The 19,164-nt window shown below is 44.6% G+C and overlaps 1 protein-coding gene across 1 annotated transcript in view; it reads left to right on the forward strand.

The window, feature by feature from the left end:
- LOC148500801 (uncharacterized) overlaps window positions 1-19,164 on the forward strand; it is a 99,133-nt gene that overhangs the window by 65,832 nt on the left and 14,137 nt on the right. The window contains 4 exon segments of the mRNA XM_088451435.1: window positions 10,598-10,707; window positions 12,660-12,851; window positions 12,997-13,120; window positions 13,237-13,334. Of these exon segments, the coding sequence (XP_088307561.1) occupies window positions 10,598-10,707; window positions 12,660-12,851; window positions 12,997-13,120; window positions 13,237-13,334 (524 nt within the window).

Genomic DNA, 19,164 nt, shown 5'->3' on the forward strand with positions numbered 1-19,164 from the left:
AAAAGTATTGCAAGCGTCCCCGTTTATCCCCGTATTCAATTAGAAATCGGCAAAAACGGCACCTGGCGAAACGCAAACAGGTGAAAAGTGCTGTCAGATTTGGGGAAATCAGCCTGACATCCCCCAAAGGATGCACTATCATTGGGGATCATGGTAGATACCCCCGAATAGCCCTGCTGAAGCTATTTGGGGTACTCAAATGCTCTCATTAGCTGCTAATTAGCATCTTTGCACAAGTGGTGAAGAATAGCATTTAGCAGGTTTTTTTGGAGAAAGTAACTAGTCCTAGCAAATTTTGGATACATGAAAATGGGTGCAAGCATGGTTAAAAAGAGCAAAAGTGGAGTTCCCCCATACTTGCAGACCCCCCACCAAAAGCTTATTTCACTAGTTTTTTTTTTTTTTAATAATAATATTTTTATTGATATTAGTGCATAAAATTTGACAGAGAACATATTTCTCAACATACAATAGTAACAATACCATATCGTGGCAATGTAGAAAAGTAATAAAAAAAAACAAACAAACAAACAAACATAAACACATGGCATAGAATGATAAAAAGAAAGCATTCTCTCTATAGTCAGTAATTTAAAGAATTCATACAGAAAACAGAGTATGAACCATTTAAGAACGATTTTGTATAAAATATTCCCATACAACCTAATTGATTTATGCGTGACATGGTTTATCCTTAGAATGGTGGGTGACCTTTCTCTAGTATCTCCATATTATACCATGTGGTCATAACTGCCACTCTACGTATATTTTCTTTGAGAGATGGAGATAGATTATTGATATAGGGGAGCCATATTTCAAAGAAGTTCTTTGCATTATTTTCAATATCGAGTGAACTTTCCACCCAATCCATCTGATAGAGATACATTAGTCTCGGTAGCATAAGCGTTAAAGGAATGGGATTAGGATCAATCCACTGTGACAAGATAGTTTTTTTTGCTGTTCCCGCCACCCTGGCTAATAATAAACATTTTCCTTTTGTTAGTCTTGGTTGTGTCTCATTAGAATAATGGTTCCATAGCGCCCATGCCATTGATATCTCAAAGGAAATATGTAATATATTATTTATATAGGATTGTACTTCTTTCCAAAAAATCTGGACAATCTCACACGACCACAAGCAATGAACTATGTCAGCATTGGGAGCTGAGCATTTAAAACAATTAGAATTGTCTGATATTCCTGTTAAATGTCTAAGTTTTGGTGTGTAGTACGCTCTATGCAATATTTTATAGTGCATCTCAGCATATGAAGATGAGACTAGTTGCTTATTTAGTGTATTCCAGGATGTAATGATGCATTGGAGCGTTAATTCCGGAAATGTATCTGACCATTTGGCTAAGCCTGTATCTACCTTAGCAAGATCCAAGCGTCTTCGTACATAATCATAGAGCATTGAAGTAGACCATGGATCTCCCATCCTGCTCCTCACTACAGCGTCTAGAGCATTGACTCTATTCAATTGATCAAGTTGCGACATTTTTTTTAAAATATAGCTTCTTACTTGAAAATAAGCAAATATTGGAAAATTAATATTAGGATAACGCTCCTTAAGTACAGACAAAGACAGTATTGTGGAACAGTCTTCATCTAAAAATTTGTAGATCGAGCTAAGTCCCCGAAGATTCCAGTCCCTAAAAGTCCTTGCAGATATATCATCTTGTAGAGTGACATCACAAAAAATAGTTTGAAACAAAGACTCTGTGTGTGAAAGATGAAGTCTCTTCCTCAACAGTCGCCAAGCAGAACAAGTAGTATTTAGCAGAGGGTTGCATTTAATCTCTGGAGCAATTTGTGAGGGCAGAGTATGTAATAGATTAACCAAATTACACTCAGGGCTGAAAGCCTGATCCAGTTCCTTATATGCAAAACAACTGCTATTCCCTATCCAATCGAGAGCATATCTATAATTGGCTGCAATGGCGTAATCCTGTGCGCATGGTAAATTTACCCCTCCCAATGATAATGGTTGTTGTATCTTTAATAACGAAATTCTGGGTCGTTTGTTAGCCCATATAAATTTGGATAGTGCTCCATTAATTAGTTTAACATCAGTTTTTGGTAAAAGAAAAGGAAGCATCTGGAGTGGGTATAATAATCTGGGGAAGGAAATCATTTTATAGAGTTGGCATCTGCCCAAAAAAGATAAAGGCAAATGTTTCCATCGTTCAAAATCTTGTAGCAACTGCTGAACAGAAGGGGTAATATTAGCTGCATATATATTTTCTATCTTATTTGGAAACTTTAGTCCTAAATATGTTAGGTGACCCTGAGCCCATCTAAAGGGAAATTGATCTCCCCATGCTAATCTAGCCTCCGCATACAGTGCTAAAGCTTCAGTTTTGCTAAAATTCACCAGAAAACCTGAGATGTCATGAAAATCTTTTAATATCCTCAATAATGATGGAAAAGCCTTCTTTGGTTCACTAAAATATAAAAGAAGATCATCTGCAAAAGCTGATACCTTAATCATAGAGTTCCCTAGCAAGACTCCCGTCCATAGATCATCTTTGATAAATGTGCGTATTAAAGGGTCTAAAGCAATATCAAAAAGCAATGGGGATAAGGGACATCCCTGACGTGTGCCTCTTGACAGATAAAAAGGAGAAGAGTTCCATCCATTAATTGTCAGGAAGGCAGTGGGGCGTGTATAAAGTAATCGAAAAATATTAATAAAGCCGGTACCAAATTGCTGCATGTGTAAGATACGTGATATATGTGACCAGGAGACGCGATCAAACGCCTTATCGGCATCACAACTAACTATTATAGTCTCTCTATTATTTATTTGTTTAGATCGTGTCAAAGCTGCTATCAACATTCGTACATTATGTATAGATGTACGTCCCTTAACAAATCCATTTTGTGCTGGGTGGAGTATCCTAGGAAGAATATTTTGAAGTCTCTGAGCTAGTAACTTAGTGAACAATTTTAAATCCTGGTTTAATAATGATATGGGTCTGTAGGACTGAACTAATGTGGGGTCCTTTCCAGGTTTTGGCAAAACTATAATTCTGGCTTCGTTAAAACCAGTCGGCGGTGGTTTCCCTCCAATAATAGCATTAAATAAGGACAACAAATGTGGCAGCAATTGAGTGGAAAGAATCTGATAATATTCTGCTCCAAAGCCATCAGGTCCTGGGGTCTTACCTTTAGGTAATGTTTTAATTAACTGTATCAATTCCGTCTCCGATATTGGTTCTACCAAAGATTCTCTTTCCTCCTCCGTTAATAATGGCAAACCTGCTTCCCTCAAAAATCTTGTAGCTGACTCAGGAGAATCGGGAGGAGCCGTGTATAATTGTTTATAATATTGTTGAAATTGTTCTAAAATATCGTCTGAACCCGTAACACAATTACCCAAATTATTCTGTAATTGAAGAATATTTGAAGATGTATTGTGGGTTTTGGCTAAGTTTGCTAATAATCTGCCTGGTTTATTACATCCTCTAAAATATTTGTTACGTTGAATATTATGTGAATATTGGGCACGTTCTTCACACAAAAGATCGTATTCATTTTTAGCTTCCACATAACTTCGCCTATTCTCAGGTGTCTCGTTCAGAATGAGTGTGTCATACGTTTTAGTCAAGTGTTTGTTAGAGGAATCCAATTTAGAAGTTAGCAGCTTACGTCTCCTGGCCACATACTCCATAATCTGTCCTCGAAGCACCGGCTTTGAAGTAGCCCAGAATAAGTTAATATCCTCCAAGTGTTCAATATTATCATTTGAGTAATTACAAAATGCTCCTTCTAAATGGGTACGGAAATCATTTGATTTACTCAAATACGCCGGGAATCTCCAATTATATGAAGTATATATGGGGGATTGTAATGAAAGAGTGAACCATATCGGAGCATGATCTGAGACTGCTATGGGTGCTATCCCTGAAGACTCTATCCTTTGATATAAAGAGCGAGATATTAGCCAAAAATCTATTCGTGAAAAAGTGTGATGTGGATGTGAGTAAAAAGTATATTCACGAGATACTGGATTTTGACATCTCCACGGGTCGCACAGTTGCAGTGAATCTACTAGCAACTGTACAGGGGACACCAAAGCCTCTCTATTTCTACCTGGAATGTTGGATCTATCCAAACCTTGAGATATTACACAATTAAAGTCACCTCCTATAATCAATTCACCTTCCATCCAGTCATTCAGTCTAATATATAAATTTGTGAAGAATACTTTATTTGGACCAGTAGGAGCGTATATAGTAGCCAAGGTATAGATCGAATCATGTAGTGATATCTTTACAAAGAGATATCTACCTTCAGGGTCTATCAATGTGTCTTTAATAGTATATGGGATATTTTTGCGAAAAAGAATCAAAACTCCTCTACGCTTAGACGTGAAGGAGGCAGCTTTATAGTCACCTATCCATGTATCTCTTAATTTATTGGGGTCTCTAGAATTCCAATGCGATTCTTGCAAAAATGCCACATCCGGTTTCATGCTTTTTAAATGTTTAAGGACCTTACGTCTCTTGACAGGCGTATTTAATCCCTCCACATTCCATGAAATGAATTTAAGTACTGACTTAACCCTCGTGGAATCTGAAGAAATCACTGCCATATCAACCTATTCCCACTCTGGGTGCTGAACAGTAAATAATCCTAATACTTGCACCACCCCCACCCGTCCCAGCGAGCAGGTATCGGGGTAAGAGAACACACTTTTCACGAAACCACGTCATGATAAATATAACAAAGAGAACACATATCTCCGTAAATAACCATGTAAGTAACAAATAAAAAATTTTTTTTGAATTTTTACGAACCCAATAGTGCGATTGGAATAATCGCCTTATATAACAATGATATAAAAAACGTTTAGAAAAGAGAATTGTAATACCTATATAGGTGTCATGAGACCATTGTAAACACAATAAAATTATGTTGCCCAAAAATTTTCCTTGATATAAAAACTCTTGATAAACTAGAAGAGAAACTAGCATGGGATTTGCTAATGGTCCACATTTTGGCCACCCAGAACACCACAGCAATAAAAGTATTACCACTGCAGTATAGTATATCACAAAAAACTGTACCATAATATTAAAATAATTAAATGCAAATATCAACAAACAGATATAGAGAACATTTAGCATATAGAACCTGAATGTACTTCACTCATAGGGAATTCTTCACATATAATGAAGCATCTGTGACCCATCAATCATAACCCTGCGGTGAAGTGTCAGATGGAAGTGAGTCCACAAAGTTCTTTGCAGCTTGTGGTGTTTCAAAGAAATACGTTTTTCCTTCATAGGAAATTCTCAACTTGGCTGGATATAATAAGGCGAAGCGGTGTCCCCTTTCAAATAAACTTTTGCAGATAGGAGCGTATTCCTTTCTTTTTGTTGCAACCATATAAGAGAAGTCTTGGAACAGGAGTATCTTAGCTCCCTGATATCGTAGCTCTGATTGTTTTCTGTATGCTTCCATTAGTCGAGCTTTGTCAGCATAATTCAATACTCTCATAATAACAGGTCGTGGTCTGTTTCTGGTGTTTTGTCTGTCTGGACCAATACGATGGACCCGTTCCACCATCAGCACTCCCTGGTCAGGGACACTCTTTAATTCACGAGGCAACCATTCAGAAACAAGTGTCATCAACTCAGTAGTTTTAATGGTCTCAGAGAGACCAATTATGCGCACGTTATTCCTCCTGTTTCTATTTTCAAGATCTTCCAACTTATCTTGCATGGATACTGCTGCCTTTTCTTGGGTTAAGAAGTCAGCCTTAAGTACAACAAGCTCATCCTCCAAGTCTGAAATCCTTTGTTCCGCCTCTGAGATACGTTGATCATGTTGTGTCAATTGTGTCAAGGCTGAGTCTAAAGAGTCTTTCAATGGGGCTAATTTTTGATCCAATAATGAAGCTAAGATGTTGGTAATCTCATGTGTTGTGAGAGGGCCAGCAGTACTGTTGGTTCCAGCATCTGACTCCCGGTCCCTAGGGCTACTTCCCGGGCTAGCATTCTGAGAAGTCGGGGAAGATGAGGAGGCGGCCGATGGAGCCTCTCGTCCCCTGCCCCTTCCTGTCTGATGTCCCTTAGGACCTCTAGGTGTTTTGACCACATGTCGATCCATAGCGCTATCTGACTGTTAACAGTAAGGATTATGACGAAAGTGTGTACAGTCAATTTATGTAAATGTCTGTTGCCCTTGTTATTGGGCTCTGATTCTGGTGTTCTGGGAGTGTGTGGAAAGGATGATAGCCCACTACTTCTTACCAGGACCCCCACGGAAGATTAGTGATAAACGTCCACTTTTCTTACTACTCGTCTCAATTGGATAAGACAGTTGTGTTTTAATATAGACTCCGTGAGCCAGCAGTCACTCAAATAGGACCGCCCACCAGATTTCAGCATTGACTTTCTTTGTAAAATTAAGTTTTTAGTATATGATGACTGTATTCACTCTTTTGATTTGAGATAGACAGCTGTTCAATGTGGCCGGAGGTAATGTGGTATCTGATGAAAGATTATGTCAGAGCAAACAGCAGTACAAACGCAGCTTATAACTGCAGCATCTTCAGAGAAAAGCAGTTAGGCCGTGTTACTACAAGTTGCAGTGTCTACCTGGGGGGGAAACCCCAGCAGGGAAAACCCACACAGGAAAGTCCTTTATGAAGTTTTGTCTTGTCAAAGATAAATTTATGGGAGGTCTATCTCCAGGTCACAAAGGGAAGCCTTTTAACCAGCACATAATGGGGGGAAGCTGCTGTATATAGAGAAAGCCCAGTAGTGTATGTGAGTTATCCAGGAGTTTGTACTCCTCAGCATAGACCCATGGGTCTTATTCAGCCAAGGGAGAGCCAGATGCTATAGGTATGTCCCCCAGAGCACTCACCCCTAAGTCTGGCCCAGTCCTGGATGCAGGCAAGTCTCGGAGTCCGTCCTCAAAACGGTGGCCCCCCGCGAGATGCGGCTCCGACCGCGGGCGTTTTCCGGCTGTTGGCGGTTTAAATTCACCCACCGCCTGTCTCCACGTCCCCAGCAGAGCCCAGCGGAGGGTCAGGGAGACCGTGGAGATGTCCGGCGATGGCGCGGCAACTCCGCCGAATCCGCGGGCTCACAAATCTAGTCCCCGGCTTCTGGAGGTGCAGTAGGCCGCAATGACGCCGGAGCCGGAGGTCACCCCAGGAACGAACAGGAACGAACAGCGGGGCTCAGTAGAACATGCGGCGGCTCAGGGTAATCGATAGGGCCCCCCAACACAGCCGGTATTTAGGTATTGGTGTCCTTTTAGTGGGGTTTCAGAGGAGCCAATCTGGGACACGTCTTCCTCTCTCAGGTGTCAAGCCACGCCCCCATTTCACTAGTTTTTAAGATTGTACCCCAACTCTTTTATTTTTTTTTTGCCCCCTTTTTTCATGTCATTTTTTGGGTTGTTCTTCTAATTTTTTTTTTTTTATTTTACGCAGGTATGCTTTGGGGGCCTGTCCCAAGGGTGCAAGGTGGTTTCCCCACCTTTGCACCCCAATACCACAATTCTGCACTTTTCTTCCGCCTGATTTCATAGGCGAATCTTTTTCACCTATACCAATGCATTGACTTTCCGCGTAGGTGAAAAATCTTTGGAATTGAATACGAGGATACTTTTTAGCCGAAAACGGCTTATCGTGGCTAATTGAATATGCCCCTAAGTATCTAATTCACTCGACACTCTGTGCCTGTTTGTTTTGATAGAATGTTTCCAATTACTCCCTGACACGGTAGAGGTCCTCTCACTAGGCTGCGGCTGCTGCTGGATTTTCACTTTTATCTCAGTGACGTTGCATCACATTTTGTTCGTGATATAGTATACCCACCATAATATGTGTGATCGTATTCCCTCGTGTGTGTAGCTGCTACAGAGTATAATTCTCCGCTTAGTCAGTATTTGTGAAATTGCATACAGTGTGCATTCCAATTAGACTGTTCACAATATAATCGTTAGCCGTACCATGTGACATCGAGTCAGCCTGATCTATACGGACATGTTATATTCTTATTCATGGATCATTTGGGATTCATGCATTTACAGTCTGTATGTTCTATTTTAACTGTTACAATCACAGTGTTTATTGCTTCCCCAATAATATAGATCCACAAGTATGATCTTATCACAGTCGTGAACACCAGGCTAATTCATCAGCCATACCCCAACATTCAACATTTAGATTGAATATGATTTTATGATTGCTAAGCTGCAGTTATGGTGTATCGTGGTTTATGCCGCTGGTATAAACTCAATTATGAAACAACGATCTTCATACACATTTAAATGCCGTTGGTATGGCTTAGATCAGGGGTGGGGAACCTTTTTCTGTGAAGGCACTCCTCCCTAGATTACCAATCACTTATAGGAAGCTGAATAATAACTAGGCACGTGAAGGCACTCCTCCCTAGATTACCAATCACTTATAGGAAGCTGAATAATAACTAGGCACGTGAAGGCACTCCTCCCTAGATTACCAATCACTTATAGGAAGCTGAATAATAACTAGGCACGTGAAGGCACTCCTCCCTAGATTACCAATCACTTATAGGAAGCTGAATAATAACTAGGCACGTGAAGGCACTCCTCCCTAGATTACCAATCACTTATAGGAAGCTGAATAATAACTAGGCACGTGAAGGCACTCCTCCCTAGATTACCAATCACTTATAGGAAGCTGAATAATAACTAGGCACGTGAAGGCACTCCTCCCTAGATTACCAATCACTTATAGGAAGCTGAATAATAACTAGGCACGTGAAGGCACTCCTCCCTAGATTACCAATCACTTATAGGAAGCTGAATAATAACTAGGCACGTGAAGGAACTCCTCCCAAGTGGAAGATTTTAAACACTATTTCTATCTATACACATAATTATTATTTTAATATTTTGCCGCTATTTGGTTACTTATTATAACTAAATTTCAAAATATAAGTTACGTTTTAGTAGCACACATCATCACATTGGATAGACAATACATGAGTGGTAGATCTGTCTTGTTGTGGGTGGGAGGTCTGTATGGCTTTGTGCGGAGTGGGTGGGAGACAGTGTGAGAATACCTGACAAGGTTGTAGCTAGAGGTGTGAGGGGTGCAGGACCCTGGGGAGGAGGCACCTTCACTGCCCCTACATCTGGCTAGCAGGGTGCCTGGAACGGCACCCTGCTACCAGTATCGCTGCTGCAGAACTGCCGCTCAGGGGGCGGGGCCTGCACTGTATGGGGGGCTCATTTACATATTTTCGCCCTACCAGCTTACTGGTCTGCCAATAGGTCAGACGTGTGAGCCATCCCTGTCATTCAAAATGGTTAAACTAATACCCCTTTTACACAGGCCAAATAAGCCGGGTTACTGCCTTGTCAACCCGGGTCGCGGCTCAGTGTAAAAGGGTCCCCGAAAAATAACCCGGTTCCAGTGACCCGGCAATCCAATCCGGGTAGCAAGGAGGGTTGGACCCGGGTTACGGTGCAGTGTAAGCTAGTGACCTGGGTCATCCGACCTGGATCTTGTTTACAGCATAGGGACAGCCGGCTCACCGGCGCTTAAAGAAAATGTAATCTCTGAGCCCTGGCAGAAAACCTAACACTGCACCCGTGTGCATTGTAAATGGCCCGGCCTAGGAATGATCCGGTCAGAGCCGCAATGTGAATGTGGCCTGTCCTAGGTTAGAACCGTGTTCCAAATCCCGGGTCAGACCCAGTATTTTGGTGTAAAAAGGGTTTAAATAACTAGGTAATTAGTGGGTGAAAGACACTCTCTATTATTATATATAAAAGATTCAGCTCACAATAATGGTAATAATGTGACAATACCAGGGACTCTCCACATTGCAGTACATACACTCCTTCATCTTGCCAGTACCCTCACCCAGTCACTGTGATGCCTAATCCTGGGCGGCTGAGCCGCCCTCTTCCCACCTCTACCCACATGGAGAGAGCTAAACTGTATGCTGTATGTCTCCGTCCTATTGGTTGATGCAAGCAGTAGAAAAGTCAGTTGAGGCTTTTTGGTCCACTTGTGACCAAACCTTGCTGCTCAGCGACTTCCTTGTGGTCGAGCCTCGCCACCTTGTGCCCAGTCCAGTGACTCTGGTTTGGCACTAAACAGGTGACAGCAAATGACTAAATGCCATACTACGCTGCGACTGGGCTATTTTAAAACCATAATTATCGTGGTTGTCACATGTGATCTATATTTAGTCAGCCAGACCGGATGCGATCAAGCAATATATAACCTGACACAATTAATACAAAACAAAGGAACATTCACAACAGCAGTGAGGGCATTCCACCTGGCAATAGCACATACATATTACAATAATCACCTGGACGATAAGCCTTATTCACAATGCCCGACACTCCTGATCTTATACAGATGGGACATTTGTCTGTCTGAGAGGGGATCTGAGGTATGTCTGTCTTTTCCTGGAGTGGGTGGGAAGTTTGTTCATCTGTCGCCAGTATGGCTGTCGATGCACCGTAGTACTGACTGCCTAAATGGTTATGAAGTTAAATAAAATTGGTGTAGACCAGTGAGAAATCTGCCTTCATCTCTTTTATTGTGTGTCAATTTCTGTCCTATGTACAGGGTATACTGTCCTGTATAACTCATCTGTCTCACTGAGGATGGACAGGCATCACATGACTGAGAGGATATTACACCTGACCATGGAGATCATCTACCTGCTGACTGGGGAGGTGAGGGAGTCTGGGAGTGTCACAGTGACATCACTCTTATCTCTTTTACTAACACAGGGACCTGACTGGGGAGGTGAGGGAGTCTGGGAGTGTCACAATAACATCACTATTATCTCTATCACTAACACAGGGACCTGACTGGGGAGTTGAGGGAGTCTGGGAGTGTCACAGTGACATCACTATTATTTCTATTACTAACACAGGGACCTGACTGGGGAGGTGAGGGAGTCTGGGAGTGTCACAGTGACATCACTATTATCTCTATTACTAACACAGGGACCTGACTGGGGAGGTGAGGGAGTCTGGGAGTGTCACAGTGACATCACTATTATCTCTATTACTAACACAGGGACCTGACTGGGGAGTTGAGGGAGTCTGGGAGCGTCACACTGACATCACTCTTATCTCTATTACTAACACAGGGACCTGACTGGGGAGGTGAGGGAGTCTGGGAGTGTCACAGTGACATCACTATTATTTCTATTACTAACACAGGGACTTGACTGGGGAGGTGAGGGAGTCTGGGAGTGTCACAGTAACATCACTATTATCTCTATTACTAACACAGGGACCTGACTGGGGAGGTGAGGGAGTCTGGGAGTGTCACAGTAACATCACTATTATCTCTATTACTAACACAGGGACCTGACTGGGGAGGTGAGGGAGTCTGGGAGTGTCACAGTAACATCACTATTATCTCTATCACTAACACAGGGACCTGACTGGAGAGGTGAGGGAGTCTGGGAGTGTCACAGTGACATCACTATTATCTCTATTACTAACACAGGGACCTGACTGGGGAGGTGAGGGAGTCTGGGAGTGTCACAGTGGCATCACTATTATCTCTGTTACTAACACAGGGACCTGACTGGGGAGTTGAGGGAGTCTGGGAGCGTCACACTGACATCACTATTATTTCTATTACTAACACAGGGACTTGACTGGGGAGGTGAGGGAGTCTGGGAGTGTCACAGTAACATCACTATTATCTCTATTACTAACACAGGGACCTGACTGGGGAGGTGAGGGAGTCTGGGAGTGTCACAGTAACATCACTATTATCTCTATTACTAACACAGGGACCTGACTGGAGAGGTGAGGGAGTCTGGGAGTGTCACAGTGACATCACTATTATCTCTATTACTAACACAGGGACCTGACTGGGGAGGTGAGGGAGTCTGGGAGTGTCACAGTGACATCACTATTATCTCTATTACTAACACAGGGACCTGACTGGGGAGGTGAGGGAGTCTGGGAGTGTCACAGTGACATCACTCTTATCTCTATTACTAACACAGGGACCTGACTGGGGAGGTGAGGGAGTCTGGGAGCGTCACACTGATATCACTCTTATCTCTATTACTAACACAGGGACCTGACTGGGGAGTTGAGGGAGTCTGGGAGCGTCACACTGACATCACTCTTATCTCTATTACTAACACAGGGACCTGACTGGGGAGGTGAGGGAGTCTGGGAGTGTCACAGTAACATCACTGTTATCTCTATCACTAACACAGGGACCTGACTGGAGAGGTGAGGGAGTCTGGGAGTGTCACAGTGACATCACTATTATCTCTATTACTAACACAGGGACCTGACTGGGGAGGTGAGGGAGTCTGGGAGTGTCACAGTGACATCACTATTATCTCTATTACTAACACAGGGACCTGACTGGGGAGGTGAGGGAGACTGGGAGTGTCACAATGACATCACTATTATCGCTATTACTAACACAGGGACCTGACTGGGGAGTTGAGGGAGTCTGGGAGCGTCACACTGACATCACTCTTATCTCTATTACTAACACAGGGAGGTGAGGGAGTCTGGGAGTATCACAGTGACATCACTATATCACTGTTATCTGTATTATTAACACTGGGACCTGACTGGGGAGGTAAACTTTTTTGGTAATGTATATAATGATATTTGTTGCTGTTCGTCTCAATAATAAGGATAATATAGCAGTGAAGAAGACATCCAGTGAGCGAGAAACATCCAGTAGCCATCTCCGTGTGTCAGAAGAACTGAGCAGGACCCAGAGCTCCATCACGGTGCCTCCACCTCACTCACTGATACATGAGAGGCACAATGACCAGAAGATCCTGGAACTCACCAACAAGATCATTCAGCTGCTGACTGAAGAGGTGACTGCTGGGAATGGCACATTATACAGTAACACCAGGGGATGTGTCTGGGTGATGACTGGAGAGGTGACTGCTGGGAATGGGACATTATACAGTAACACCAGGGGATGTGTCTGGGTGATGACTGTATCATTGTGTGTGTCAGGTTCCTATAAGGTGTGAGGACGTCACTGTCTATTTCTCCATGGAGGAGTGGGAGTATATAGAGGAACACAGGGGTCTGTACAAGGACGTGATGATGGAGATTCACCGGCCCCTCACATCACTGGGTAAGAGGAGACTGTCATGTATTGTAATGGGGAGAGCAGCTATGGGGCCACCTATATACACAGCATCTGATAATCACATATATACAGTGTAATCAGTCACTGTGTGTCTCCTACAGATGGGGCCAGTAACAGAAATACCCCAGAGAGATGTCCCCATCCTCTTTATTCCCAGGATGATACAGAGGAGAATCACAGTGTCCTACAGGAGGATCAGGTAGGTGGGATTGAAGGTATCAACTGATGCCAAAAAGTTTTTTTCTGAGAATAGTGAACACTATAAAACTACGTATTTAATAAATATAAACATTTTGTGTACGCTTTAATGATGAAGCTGAGATACAATACTGTGCAAAAGTTTTAGGCCGCTGTGGAAAAAATGCTGCAAAGTAAGAATACTTTAAAAAAAAAATAGAAGTATTAATAGATTTTCTTCTTCAGGGTCCATAGGGCTCCACAGGGAGACCTTGGGGTGTAGGTGGTGATTTGAGGACTGGGCACCACACAGTTAAGTTTTCATCTCCCAGGATGCACTGGTCTAACCCCCTATACCTTTCCCCCTGAGCCAGAGGCACCTCAGTATCGTTGGTGCCCGGCCGGAGTCGAGGCACCATTATGCAGTGGGCTGCTTAGGCAGCCCAAAAAGCTTTTATTTTATGATTTATTTAATTTTTTTTATACTTTTCCTGATGAGAGAGCAGCAGCAGACTGTCCACAGGACGTCTGCGCTGCCGCTCCGTCACCACTACAGGCACCGCAATGCCAGCTTCATCTGGGGATTTCAGCGGGCATCCCGGGGTCCTCGCTAGCCGGCCCCGCGGACGGACCCAGACTGCAGCCCGGACACAAGGGGACAGGTAAGGCAGGTCATCGCTTGCGGTGACCCGCGGATTGGCAGTCATACCTCCCATCTCAGGGGACCGACCAGAGGCGCTGAGAGTGAATACAGGCTTTGTCCATAATGATCCACTAGACCACCAGGGTACATATGGAGCTGGAATCCAGTGTCCCGGTGGTTAAAAATCAGCATGGGGAGGTCAGCTTCCCCCATTAAAGCGGCCCCTCCCCTCAGCTCAGGGCACCATTCCTCTGAGGTCTCACTTCCCTGAACTGCTATCCTCCTCCAACCACGCCCCCTCAGAGGTTTCCAGCGGCCATTTTCTCCAGACTCAGCCACAGCTCTCTCAGGGAAACGCAGGGTCCGGTCCCCCTACATATCTCTCCCTGGAGTCAGGTTATGTTGCGCTATAATCTGGTATTTCTGCATTGTCTGTTTATTTCTCTATACTGTCAGTATATATCCTAACATACAGGTGTATTCAGGGTTTTTCCTGTGCCTTACATCTCTAAAACAAATGTTTTTGTGAGGGCTGTCACATACAGTTGGTTACTGCACTGTGCCATATTTGTGCTGTGTGCTCCTGCAGCTTGCCCAAGTATAAGACCAGTATATTGCATTCCTACTAGTATCCTACATCCACAGTGGTTGAATTATACCCAGTCCATATTGTGTGCTATACTACTCTATAGCTATGTCTAGCAAAGACAAGAGTAGCAAGCAAGTATCTGCACCTATACTGTTATCATGCAAATTATGTGCTGCAGGCTTTAGTGAGGAGAAATTGATACAAGATGGGTTAAGTGTTATACTCCACCAGGCCCATCAGACCCCCCTGCTCCTGCACAAGAGCCCCCTGGACTTCCTTTTCTCAGGCGCTGGCTACTATTGCGGACCGCCTAGCGGTACCGACTGTAATTCCCCCTATGGGGTTACCACAACCGGCCGTAATTCACCCTCTGGGGTTGCCACAACAGGTTCAGGCAATACAGGTACCTCCTGTGCCCTCTACATGGGTAGACGTACTCTCTAACTCGGTGCAGAGTCTGGTGGCTACCTCTACAGCCTTTCAAACTATGTTGCTAGGTGAGAAGCCCCTACCCAGTAAGCGTCCTGTGTTATCCTCACAGTCCACGTAGCTCTCAGATTCTGAAGAGTCATCTGAGGAGGCAGAAGATGCTGATCTCTCTAACACTGACTCCCCTCAGGGGAAGGACGAGAGTCAGTGTAAAATTAATATTCCTGCCTTAGTGCGAGCTGTTAGATCCATCTTACTAATAGAAGATGACGAGCCAGCCCCTAAATCAAAGCACCCACTGTTTAAACGACAGAAAGTGGCTTTAGCAGAATTGCATCTATCGGATTAATTAGTTGAACACATGGCGGCATCCTGGCAGTCGCCTGGTAAGAGGTTTCAGCCCCAAAAAAGTCTGACCTCCTGTTATCCATTTCCTGCGGCTCACTGTTCAAAATGGGAGACTCCCCCCTACGGTAGATTCGCATGTTACGCGTTTAATTAAAAGCGCTATGTTGCCTCTCCCTACAGTATCCTCTTTGAAGGACCCTATGGATAGGAAGGTTGAATCTTGTCTTAAATCGATATACTCTCTTTCAGGGGCTGTTGCCCGTCCAGCCATGGCTATTGCATGGGTGGCTAAAGCTATAGAGAACTGGGCTGACGCGCTTGAAGGCTGTTTCTCAGATGCTTCTAGGGATCAGATGTCTTTCGTTGCTCGCATATGAGATGCAGTTTCTTATATTGGAGAAACTATATTGGATGCCAGTCTCCTAACCTCCAGAGTCTCGGCCACGGCAGTGTCTGCCCGCCGTACACTGTGGCTATGCTCATGGAAGGCAGACGCGGACTACAAAGAAAGGCCTAGAAGTGTTACCCTACAATTGGGAGATCTTGTTTGGTCCAGACCTTGACAAGATTGTAACCACATTGGTGGCTCACAAACTGCATTTCTGCCTTCAGCAACTATTACTGCAAGCCTCGGATTACATCTTTTAGGTCCTTTCGTCCTCAAGGAAAACCTAAAGGTCAGTCCTTTCCTAGGCAGTCGGCTTCCACTAGGGCCGCCAAGCCCAGGACCAAGCTGGACTGGTCCACCAGACACCCTGCTTCAAAATCCGAGGATAAGCCCTCAGCCTGACGGGATGGGCCTCCCTCTGGGGGATCCCACAGTGGGAGGCTGACTTCTTCAGTTCGCCCAGTGCTGGTGTCAAACCAACACAGATGCTTGGGTAAGAGAAGTGGTTTCTCACGGGTATTCCCTCTCATTTATTCGACGGCCACCCCACCAGTTTTTCTACACAGGCCCTCCTTCAGACCCAAGCAAGGCCTTACAGATCCAGAAATATATATAGTCCTTGCTGCAAGCAGGGGTAATTGTGCCAGTCACGCTATCTCAGCGGTGGACCGGTTACTATTCTACTCTCTTTCTGGTTCAAAAGCCAAATGGGTCTCATCGGCCTATCCTCAACCTCAAATCCCTGAACAAATTCCTCAGGGTACCCAGGTTCAGGATGAAAACCCTACGCTCTATCATTCTAACAATGGAGCCTGGGGACTTTCTGGTATCTCTGGATATTCAGGACGCGTACCTACATGTACCTACAGCGCCCTCACATCAGCGATATCCTCGGTTTGCTATACTACAGCAACACTTCCAATTTCAGGCTCTGCCCTCATACTGGCCCAGAACATACTTCACGGAAAACCTGTACAGGTACAGTCCGACAATGCCTCAACAGTGGCTTACATCAACCATCAAGGAGGCACTCGAAGTTGGGCAGCGATGACATGGGCTGAGGGTCACCTCCTGGCCATCTTTGCGGTGTTCATTCCGGGAGTTCTCAATTGGGAAGCAGACTTCCCCAGCCATCACGACATGCATCCTGGGGAATGGTCTCTTCACCAAGAGGTTTTTCAACTCCTAGTGAGCAGATGGGGCCTCCCAGAGGTGGACCTCATGGTCTCCCGGCACAATCACAAACTGCCAGTGTACGGGTCCAGAACAAGAGATGCCGAGGCAACCTTTGTAGATGTGTTTTCAGTGAAGTGGACCTTCCAGTTTGCGTACCTATTCCCTCCTCCCTTCTTCCTCGAGTTCTTCGGAAGTTCAAACAAGTCGGAGGCACTGTCTTGCTGGTGGCTCCAGTTTGGCCCAGACGTCATTGGTACTCAGATCTTCAGAGTCTCTCCATTTCTGCCACCTCAACGACCGGACCTGTTGTCTCTGGGTCCTTGCCTTTACCCGGACCTGGGTCGTCGGTCTTTGACGGCGTGCTCTTGAGATCCAAAGGATTCTCTAGCTCTGTAGTCAAAACTATGCTCAGAACGTGTAAGCCAGCCTCTGCTCGGGTGTACCACAGAGTGTGGCATACATATTTCCAATGGTGTCATACCAGAAGCTACCACCCCCAACTGTTTAGGATTTCCAGAGTCCTGGCCTTCCTTCAAGCTGACCTCACTGAAAGTGCATGTCTCTGCTCTATCCATTTGGTTCCAGTGTAGACTTGCTCCACTTCTGGATGTCCACACCTTCCTCCAGGGTGTCCTCCGTATACAACCTCCCTTTGTCCCTCCAGTGGCTCCATGGGATTTGACAGTATTGCTTTGTGCCCTCCAGGGTCCTCCGTTTGAATCCCTGGATTCTGTGGAACTCAAGTGGCTCACAGCGAAGACTATGTTTCTTCTGGCTATGGCGTCTGCCAGAAGGGTGTCAGATTTAGGGGCGCTCTCCCGTCGCTCCCCATTTCTGATATTCCATCAGGACAGGGCTGTGCTTCGGACTCGCCCTGGTTTCCTTCCTAAAGTGGTTACTAGTTTCCACATTAATGAGGGAATTGTAGTCCCGGCCTTTCAATCACCTGACCTTTCGGAAGGTGAGGCCTCCTTGGATGTTGTCCGTTCTCTCACGATATATGTGGAACGTACCAGTTCCCTCCGGAGATCAGACTCCTTATTTGTGCTCTATGGATTTCACAAGAAGGGATGGCCAGCCAACAAACAGACATTGGCTAGATGGCTTCGAATGAGTAACAGACTTACACGCAGGCAGGCCTTCCTGTACCAGCTACTGTTACTGCTCACTCTACTCGATCTGTGAGTCCTTCGTGGGCAGCTCGCCGTGGTGCCTCAGCTGAACAGCTTTGTAAGGCGGCCACGTGGTCCTCTGATACATTTGCCTCTCAGGATGCTTCCTTTGGGTGCTGGATTCTCCTCTCAGCAGAGGAGTGTCCCCTCCCTTAAATGACTGCTTTGGGACATCTCCAAGTTCTTCCTTTGCAGCCCTATGGACCCAAAAGAAGAAAATGAGTTATGGTAAAACTTACCTTTTGTTAATTCTCTTTCTTCGAAGTCCACAGGGCAACCGCCCTGACGCACCTGGCTTCACATGGGCTAATGTTTCTGGTCACCGGTTTCCTGTCTCCTTCTACGTGATAGTGTGATTCTTGTGTGTATCATTCTTCCATCTATCTTCTCCTCCAGCCTTTGGCTAGTCATGGCCTGAGGTGCAGACATCTTGTGGACAGTCTGCTGCTGCTCGCTCAACAGGAAAAATATAAAAAAATAAATCCTAAAATAAAAGCTTTCTGGGGTGCCTAAGCACCGACGAAACTGAGGTGCCTCTGGCTTTGGGGCGGGGTATAGGGGGTTGGACCAGTGCATCCTGGGAGCTGAAAGCTTTAACTGTGTTGTGCTCGGTGCTCAACCACCACCTACATCCCAAGGTCTCTCTGTGGACCCTATGGACTTCGAACAAAGAGAGTTAACAAAGGTAAGTTTTACCATAACTCTAATTATTTTTATCAATTAACAAAATGCAAAGTGAATGAACAGAAGAGAAATCTAAATCAAATAAATATTTGGTGTGACCACCCTTTACCTTCAAAACAGCATGAATTCTTTTAGGTACACTTGCACAAAGTCAGGGATTTTGTTGGATTATAGTCAGGTGTATGATTTACTAATCATACCAAACAGGTGGTGATGATTATCATTTTCATATGTAGGCTGAAACAGTCATTGGCCCTCATTCAGAGCCGTTCGCTATTTGCGGTCGTTCGTTTAAAAACAAGGGGTGGCTATTCAAATGATCCGTACGCACATTGTAGTCTGTTCACACCTCTAAGTCTGAACGAGCGAGCAAAACATACGCTCGTTTATTTGTTAAAAACACCCCCTGGCCGCTCGCATCCT

The sequence above is a fragment of the Taudactylus pleione genome, unplaced genomic scaffold (genome assembly GCF_031769625.1).
Source record: "Taudactylus pleione unplaced genomic scaffold, aTauple2 ptg000547l, whole genome shotgun sequence".
In the NCBI taxonomy this organism is placed as follows: Eukaryota; Metazoa; Chordata; class Amphibia; order Anura; family Myobatrachidae; genus Taudactylus; species Taudactylus pleione.